We start from the raw sequence: 9,148 nt of genomic DNA on the forward strand, positions 1-9,148 counted from the left end.
GTGGCAAAAGGTCGCAAAGTTCAAGGGGGCCGAATACTTTCGCAAGGCACTGTAAGTGCCTTTTGGAAGGAAAAAAAAGCTAATACTATTTGAACCCAGTTCTGGAAAACAGTGAGCGAGGTTAGGTAGGGAGCCCGGCTCAGGCCATTTACTGTTGCCTGAATGGTATGTCAAAGGACAGCACAACTAAAGAGAGGGTTGGAATGCTGCAATGAAATTCATATAGCCATGTAGTATGAATATAGTACTATAGCCATGACACTGAATTAAGATGGCATAGGGAATACAAGAGAGTACAGTAGAGGAATGTGAACGTAACAGCAAATCAACACACCAACAGCTTCAGTTCACACACTCATTTCACACACACACACTTAATAAATCTTACAAAACAGAAATTAATGTAAGAATTGTACAGCAGTATTATAATACAAGTCAGAGAGAAGAAGGCTGAGTACCTTGTCTTCCACTACTAGTGACCCCTGTCATGTAGCATACAGGCTCCGTGTTTCCAGTTGTTATTGTTCCCAAAATGAAGTCAGAGGCCCCATCCCAAATCCCTACGGCCTTGGAGATCTGAGCGGAATTGATTGGTATAAATAAGCAATATGGTGAAGCTTACACCTAGCCTAGTTTATATTACTAACACCTGTCAGATCTCCATAAGTGTATAGGGCTTAGGGTCCATTTGGGATGGGGCAACAATCCAATTTAGTAATGCCTAGCGTTAGTTTCTAAGACCTGTTTCTGCCCAGACAGAGACAGGCCGACAGTGAGATTCAGTTGAAGCCTCGCCTCGAATATGATGGACACAAATGCCAGAGTTTGTGATATAGCAGAAAGCATATATCCACTTTGAGCTCTATAAAAACAGGGAAATGGAATCCATCCCAAAATTCTAAGTCAGTCTTTCCCTGTTTGCTTACATTTCGTTCCTCAGGAACACAAACCAGTACTCACAAGAAGACAAAGTCGTCAGAGCTGCCTATGTTGTTGCTCCTGCTGAGCTTGCCTTGGGGCGGCATGTGGGCGGGGCCAGGGGTGGGGGAGGTGTCATAGTGAGGATAGGAGGAGCTGTGGCCCACCAGTCCATAGTCCTGGGCCTGGCCCTCCACGAAGGTAAAGATGGGGTACTTCTCTTCGGGCGACGATAGGGCCTGGGGTGGGGGGGGGGGGAATATGAAAGTGTTGAATTGGTCACTTATTAAAGTCACCCAGAATAAGATAAGAGCTTTATGTAAGTGATGTATACAGTAACAGTTAGTGCAACTGATGTATACAGTTGGTGTAGTCAGTCAAAAGTTTGGACACACCTACTCATTCCATGATTTTTTCATTATTTTTGCTATTTTCTACATTGCCCAAGCAAGTCTCATCTTCTTATTGGTGTCCTTTAGTAGTGGTTTCTTTGCAGCAATTCGACCATGAAGGCATGATTTTCACAGTCTCCTCTAAACAGTTGATGTTGAGATGTGTATGTTACTTGAACGCTGTGAAGCATTTATTTGGGCTGCAATCTGAGGTGCAGTTAACTCTAATGAACTTGTCCTCTGCAGCAGAGGTAACTCTGGGTCTTCCTTTCCTGTGGCGGTCCTCATGAGAGCCAGTTTCTTCATAGTGCTTGATGGTTTTTGCGACTGAACTTTAAGAAACTGTCAATGATCTTGACATTTTCCATATTGACTGACCTTCATGTCTTAAAGTAGATGGACTGTCATTTGTCTTTGCTTCTTTGAGCTGTTCTTGCCATATGGACTTGGTATTTTACCAAATAGGGTTATCTTCTGTATATCACCCCTACCTTGCCACAACACAACTGATTGGCTCAAACGCATTGAGGAAAGAAGCACACCTGTTAATTGAAATGCATTCCAGGTGACTACCTCATGAAGCTGGTTGAGAGAATGCCAAGAGTGTGCAAAGCTGTCATCAAGGCAAAGGGTGGCTACTTTGAACAATCTGAAATATATTTTGATTTGTTTAACACTTTTTTGGTTGCTAAATGATTCCATACGTGTTATTTCATAGTTTTGATGTCTTCACTACTGTCCTACAACGTAGAAAATAGTCAAAATAAAGAAAAAACATGGAATGAGTAGGTGTCAAAACTTTTGAATGGTTCTGTATAAGTGCTGTATCCAGTAACTGATGTATAAGTGCTGTATCCAGTAACTGATGTATAAGTGCTGTATCCAGTAACAGATGTATAAGTGCTGTATCCAGTAACTGATGTATAAGTGCTGTATCCAGTAACTGATGTATAAGTGCTGTATCCAGTAACTGATGTATAAGTGCTGTATCCAGTAACTGATGTATAAGTGCTGTATCCAGTAACTGATGTATAAGTGCTGTATCCAGTAACTGATGTATAAGTGCTGTATCCAGTAACTGATGTATAAGTGCTGTATCCAGTAACTGATGTATAAGTGCTGTATCCAGTAACTGATGTATAAGTGCTGTATCCAGTAACTGATGTATAAGTGCTGTATCCAGTAACTGATGTATAAGTGCTGTATCCAGTAACTGATGTATAAGTGCTGTATCCAGTAACTGATGTATAAGTGCTGTATCCAGTAACTGATGTATAAGTGCTGTATCCAGTAACTGATGTATAAGTGCTGTATCCAGTAACTGATGTATAAGTGCTGTATCCAGTAACTGATGTATAAGTGCTGTATCCAGTAACTGATGTATAAGTGCTGTATCCAGTAACTGATGTATAAGTGCTGTATCCAGTAACTGATGTATAAGTGCTGTATCCAGTAACTGATGTATAAGTGCTGTATCCAGTAACTGATGTATAGGTGCTGTATCCAGTAACTGATGTATAGGTGCTGTATCCAGTAACTGATGTATAAGTGCTGTATCCAGTAACAGATGTATAAGTGCTGTATCCAGTAACTGATGTATAAGTGCTGTATCCAGTAACTGATGTATAAGTGCTGTATCCAGTAACTGATGTATAAGTGCTGTATCCAGTAACTGATGTATAAGTGCTGTATCCAGTAACTGATGTATAAGTGCTGTATCCAGTAACTGATGTATAAGTGCTGTATCCAGTAACTGATGTATAAGTGCTGTATCCAGTAACTGATGTACAAGTGCTGTATCCAGTAACTGATGTATAAGTGCTGTATCCAGTAACAGATGTATAAGTGCTGTATCCAGTAACAGATGTATAAGTGCTGTATCCAGTAACTGATGTATAAGTGCTGTATCCAGTAACTGATGTATCCAGTAACTGATGTATCCAGTAACAGATGTAGAAGTGATGTATCCAGTAACTGATGTATAAGTGATGTATACAGTAACTGATGTATAAGTGATGTATCACTGACGCGTAAGAGACGTGTAACATGTCTATCTATCTATAAGTGACGAATAAGCCATCTAAGTTGCGTTGCTTCAACTCATGCATCTATAAATCATATCAGCGTCAAAGATCTATAAATGATCTATATGTGATGCATAACTAATGTATAAATGATGCATAAGTGAGGAATGTATACATGAGTAAGAAGAGACTTGAAATGAGGACAAGAGGCTGAGCTCACCACACAGACGGCAGAACACAGAGACTCAAAGTCCTTCTTGTTCTTGGCGTAGAAGCCTATAGTACAGCTGGGGTCCATGCGACTAAAGGGCATCTTCCTGGGCGAGCTACAGTGGAACGACTGGGGAGGTGGGGAGCGAGAGAGGGAGAGCATTACAGACAAGGTACACATCTGAATCTGAAATGACCTACTTTGATCCAGTCAAAACATGCTTATCTGTGTCATAGCAGAGCGATATAAAGTCCAACCAACCTCCAGTGGGAAGTTGTCTTGAGTGACATCCACCACGGACTGACAGTAGTGAGGGTCCAGATACAGCAGCTGCTCGTCTGATTGGACAGGAAATAAGAAGAAGGCGAGGTTAGGTTAAATGACAGCCCACTGTCCAATCAGAAGCAACTGAACCAGGAAGAAGAGTGCATTTCTTACCTTGGCAGCCGATAAAGAACAGCGAATGCTTGGGTTTGCCGCCGATGATCCCGATACAGCATTCTAACCTGAGAATGTTCTTCAGACACAAAGAAATCCATATTCATGTTAGAGCGACATCAACCATGGAGAAATAACAAGCTTTGTGACGAAGGTTAGGTTATGAAAGTGTGTGTGTGTACATGCGTGTACACACCCTGACACACTTGATGTAGGAGGGGTTGAGAGAGTCTCCTCCTAGTCGGACTGGAACCAGTATGATGACAGACTTCCAGCCTGGACCACTGGGCTCAGGATCTGATATACTCTGGTTCAACGACTGGTCACACAGATGCACCACGTCCTTTTTGTACACTGAAAGAAACACACAATGCTACTATGGGCCTAAGTTTCACTAGGGACATGTCGTCCCCCCCCCCCCCCCATTCTGAAATGTAATTTTTGCCCTCCCCATTTTGTAATTTAATTGTGATACAGAAATGAGACACAGTTAAGCTACATTCAGAAGACCAATGGCAAAAACATCACTTATGACGAGAACAGAACAGACCAAACATACAATATCTGGTGAATTCGACAAATGACAACACCAACCAGTAGGAAAGGTACAGTGTAAAGTCAAACTCACCGGTACAGTCCTGCGCTACATATACAGCCAGGTTGTGAACCTCAGAAGTCTTGGCAACTGCTTTTCTGGAAAACAAGTATGTTGTTTAATGTCACAACATACTGATGCTACTGGGCATGAAGTAAATATCAGGGTTTGGTTCAATTCCATTTCAATTCAGAAAGTAAACCAAATGTTGATTCTAATTCCAAATGTTCCTCATTGAACAACATTGAAAACAATTGGAATTTCAGTTTACTTCCTGAATTGAGTGGAATTGTAATGTAATTGACTCCAACCCTGGTAAACGTCAACATGCAGTCAGGCATACCACCGAGCCTTCTTAAAAAATATAATAGCAGCCAAAACATCTACACAATAAAGGTGCATCAGTAAACATGTCTGCTGGAGATCATTCTGATGCACTATGGCATTACAGACATCTATCAAAAATCTAAGTACAGAAATCAAATGCATGCTAATGACATCACTGACTTGAATGAGGTATGTTCTATAGATTCTACTTCTATGGCTGATGCTCTGACAGCATCATTATCTTGACCACACCCCATGGAGGGCTCCTCACCGTAGTATGTGTGCCACCACTGAGGGGCCGTACCAGTCCCCCGCCTTCTTCCCTGAGCTCTTCCCCAATTCTACCAGCTGGTGCACCCCAAACGGGGCCGGGGGCTCATCCCCAAACCAGGCCACAACCCTCCGGTGGAGGGGCTCAGCCTGCCTGTCCCTGCCCGACTCGGGCCTCTTCTTCTGGGTATGGTTGAGAGCCGTGCCCCCTGGCATGGAGGTCTTCTGGGGCGTGGTGGGGGTCCGCGAGGAGGAGGAGTAGCCGAAGGAGGGGATGGGTACGCCACCAGCACGGGACGGGGAGCGGGGTCTCAGAGCCTCAAAGTCTACATCAGCGAACTGCTGGGCGTCTGGCCACGACCAGTCTAGACAACACAATACAGACAGTTAGTTAGTAGTGATCGATGGAGAGGTGGATGGAGGAGAGAGAGGGGAGACAGACCAGGAAAGAGAGAGAGAAACAGTTGAAGAGAGATGTGGCAGAAAGAGAAACAAGAGTGAGAGAGAGAGACAGGGGCCCCATCCCAAATGGACCCCTACGCCCTACCAAATGTTGGAGAGAGGATCTGACAGGTGTATGCAATATGTTAATAGCTCCACCCTGCTAGGTGTAAGTTTCACCGATCATATTTCTTATACCAAACAAATCCTCTCAGATCTCCACAATTGTATGTGCATAGGGGTCCATTTGGGATTGGGCCAGATTTGGTGCAGTTGTCTCAGAGTTAGGAAGAGGACCCATCTTTGTATCTCTACCCATTGAGAGCCCTCTTTCTAACTCTATGAGTTGTCTCACCTCGTGGCAGCAGATGTAGCAGTAGGCCTTGGGCCAGCAGCATCTGTCCGCTCCGCAGCATGCAGCCCCAGCCACAGTCTGTAGTCAAGGTGGAGCCCTCCAGCTGGGGGAACTCCCTACGGTAGGTCAGCCACAGCCGAGACACGAACGCCCGCCTGAACCGCTCCACCTCGTCTGGAAGGGTAGAGAGATACCCAGTGAGCAGAACTGGTTAAAATACATATTTCCAACCAGTTTTTCCTCACTGGGTATGGAGCAGAGAGAGTCATCTATTTTACCAGGAAGTCTTTTGAAGTTGGGAGTGGGGTTGTTGGAGGTTAGCTACCTTCACTATTGAGCAGATAGGAGTGGCCCATTAAAGTCACCGGAGAGCTCTTGTTGAATGTGGTCTTCGACTTGACTGACCAGCCTAAAGAGGGAAAAGAAACAGAACGGACCTTTTTAGAGGGGATTCTTTATGTCTTGATGACTGGGTGAGGAAGGGGGAAGTTGACTTCGGGAGGGCTATTACACATAGCTTTGTATGAGACTTCTGTTGAGAAAAAAAAAAGACCTAACAAAGATTATTCACACAGAAAGTACAAAGACTATAAAATCCCCCTTGTTGCTATTTCTTAAGAAAATAAAAAGCCATTGTTAAAACTGACTGTATAGAAAAACTGGAAGTTATGTTTGTCGCTAGTTAAACAGCTATATAGAACTATCCGCCTTATGGAAAAAAGTTCAAATGAACCCACTGACTGACCATATTTGACATTATTCCACGCCGACATCAGCTTGGTCTTGAGTTTGTCCACCTCGTCTGGCTCTCCAGCGGTGGCGGCATCTCTGGTTCCACCCCCACCGACATCAGTACCCTGCCACTTCCCAAAGCCACTTCCTCCACCAGCGTCCACCAGCTGTGGCTGCTGAGGCCTCTTGGTCTCCTCTCTCTGGAGGGCGTCATCCTGACACACCACTCCTACTCCCCCCACATACTGAACTGCACTGGGAGACACAGAGTTCATGGCTCAGGCTTACAGCAGGGCTCTGCAGATCCTCATAGCAATAGGGACCTGACGGAAGAGAGGGATGAGAGAGGGGTGGGGAAGAGAGATAAACATTGATTTTCTACGACAGTGCATGCATGTGTAATTTGATTAGCTATGGAGTAAGTGCTATATGTGTCGCTCTCCTTTTGTCTGTCCAGCACTAAGATGAAGTTTAAACATTAACATTGAAAGACAGAAAGGTTAAGCTAGTTGTACGTCTAAACAATGACTGATGCGAGGCCGATTTTCTCTCATTTCATGCTGATTCACAAGAAAGTGGATCTGAAAGTGGCAGGGATTAAACATTTTTGACGACTTTGCTATTATTATGCAGACCAGAGCAGCTGTCGCAGTGGTTAGGCTAGTGAATGCTATTGGGAAAAACAATATTAGTCACAGTCAGTTTCAAAGTAAACCACTTCTCCCTCCTTCCCCTGCGCTGAACAAAATTAAATGCGAAATGCTACAATTTCTAAAATTTTACTGAGTTACAGTTCACAGAAGGAAATCCTTCAATTGAAATAAATAAATTATGCCCTAATCTATGGAATTCACATGACTGGGAATACAGACATGCTGGGCTGGCTTAGTTACACGTGGTCTGCGGTTGTAAGGTTGGTTGGATGTACTGCCACATTTTCTAAAACGACTTGAGGCGGCTTATGGTAGAGAAATGAACATTAAATTATTTGGAAACATCTGTTGTGGACATTCCTGCAGTCAGCATGCCAATTGCACACTCCCTCAACTTGAGACATCTGTGGCATTGTGTTGTGACACAAATCTGCACATTTTAGAGTGGCCTTTTATTGTCCCCAGCACAAGGTGCACCTGTGGCTTTGTATGCCATTTAATCAGCTTCTTGATATGCCACATCTGTCAGGAGGATGGATTATCTTGGCAATGGAGAAATGGTCACTAACAGGGATGTAAACAAATTTGTGTACCAAATTTGAGAAAAATAAGCTTTTAGCGCATATGGAAAATGTCTGGGATCTTTTATTTCATCTCATGAAACATAGGACTAAAACTTTACATGTTGCGTTTTATATTTTTGTTCAGTATAGTTGAAAAAAAGATGTGGGTATCACTAAGTTTAGAGTCATCAAAGGATGATGTGCCTGAGTGACAAGAGAACAGATGTTAACAGACATGGTAACACTGGAATGTAGAACAAGTGACTTCACTTCCTACTCTGTACTGAAACTGGAAATAGTTTATTTAACCTAATGATGAGGAATTTCTGTCATTTCTGGGAAAACACGATAGAATAGCCATCATGTGATTGGTGTGTGACAACAAACAGCTGGGGGTGACAGTGAGAAAGAAGCCTTGGTAGCGGATGGTCAAAAGATGTAGCTAACTAGCCTTTTCTACACCGTAGCCTACCTATTAGCTATGATAACCATCCTGTTATTTAAAGAAGTAACCAAGCTGTCACGTTTCTTAAAAATCACTAGCTCTAACATGACAGCTAGTTAGTTACACCTATTAAGGGGCTACAGTCTGGCTTAATTAGATGATATTGGCTTAACTACTAATTTACCTAGCTAGTTACTAGATAAACATCATCCAACACAACATAGCCAAGATCTTAACCTTACCACTTTGTGAAGAGTGTCATTGACATGAGAGGTCTTTAACCAAGTAAAATCTTAAAATTGCTTGATAGGACGGCGACGGCTCGGAAGTGCAGGGTTGAGACCACGTACTACGTAGCTTTGCTGTGGTAACTCAATACAGACAGTTAGCTGCCAAGCTACAGTAGCTAGCTAGCTGTCAACGGATCTGGTTAGCAACTTTGTAGAAAACAGGCTAACGCGTTAATGTCTCGCCTTTCTTGACGACTCCAGGACAACCACAGCCAATGTCAGCGATTAAAATGAAATTTTCTTCAGCCAACGAGTAACGTTAAACTCAGTCGAATTATAGTTCACCCAGTGATTTACTTCGCGTGCTAGCTAGTTAGCTTGCAGGATCAGCGGGTTGACAACATACAATAAGGAGGGCTCTTGATACTTCCTGATAGGCTGTAATGGCTACAATGTGATCGGTCAGACCTACTGAAACGAGCAAGATATCGTATTACAGCCCAACAATAAATCATAGCGCGCGTTTTATTGGCTAATATTTTACAGATTGACGT

General features: G+C 43.2%; 1 protein-coding gene across 1 annotated transcript; it reads right to left on the bottom strand.

Annotated features, from left to right (window-relative positions):
- Positions 1-367: 367 nt before the first annotated feature.
- Positions 368-8,923, bottom strand: LOC139401999 (cysteine protease atg4da-like). The gene is made up of 11 exons (XM_071146041.1): positions 8,607-8,923; positions 6,717-7,026; positions 6,297-6,380; positions 5,972-6,145; positions 5,177-5,540; positions 4,612-4,676; positions 4,180-4,337; positions 3,984-4,062; positions 3,807-3,883; positions 3,555-3,674; positions 368-1,157 (listed from the first exon to the last, which is right to left on the bottom strand). The coding sequence occupies exons 2-11, from the start codon at positions 6,976-6,978 to the stop codon at positions 957-959; spliced, it is 1,584 nt and encodes a 527-aa protein (XP_071002142.1). The 5' UTR covers positions 6,979-7,026; positions 8,607-8,923; the 3' UTR covers positions 368-956.
- Positions 8,924-9,148: the final 225 nt, after the last annotated feature.

Source organism: Oncorhynchus clarkii, unplaced genomic scaffold (genome assembly GCF_045791955.1).
Source record: "Oncorhynchus clarkii lewisi isolate Uvic-CL-2024 unplaced genomic scaffold, UVic_Ocla_1.0 unplaced_contig_4448_pilon_pilon, whole genome shotgun sequence".
Classification (NCBI taxonomy): domain Eukaryota; kingdom Metazoa; phylum Chordata; class Actinopteri; order Salmoniformes; family Salmonidae; genus Oncorhynchus; species Oncorhynchus clarkii.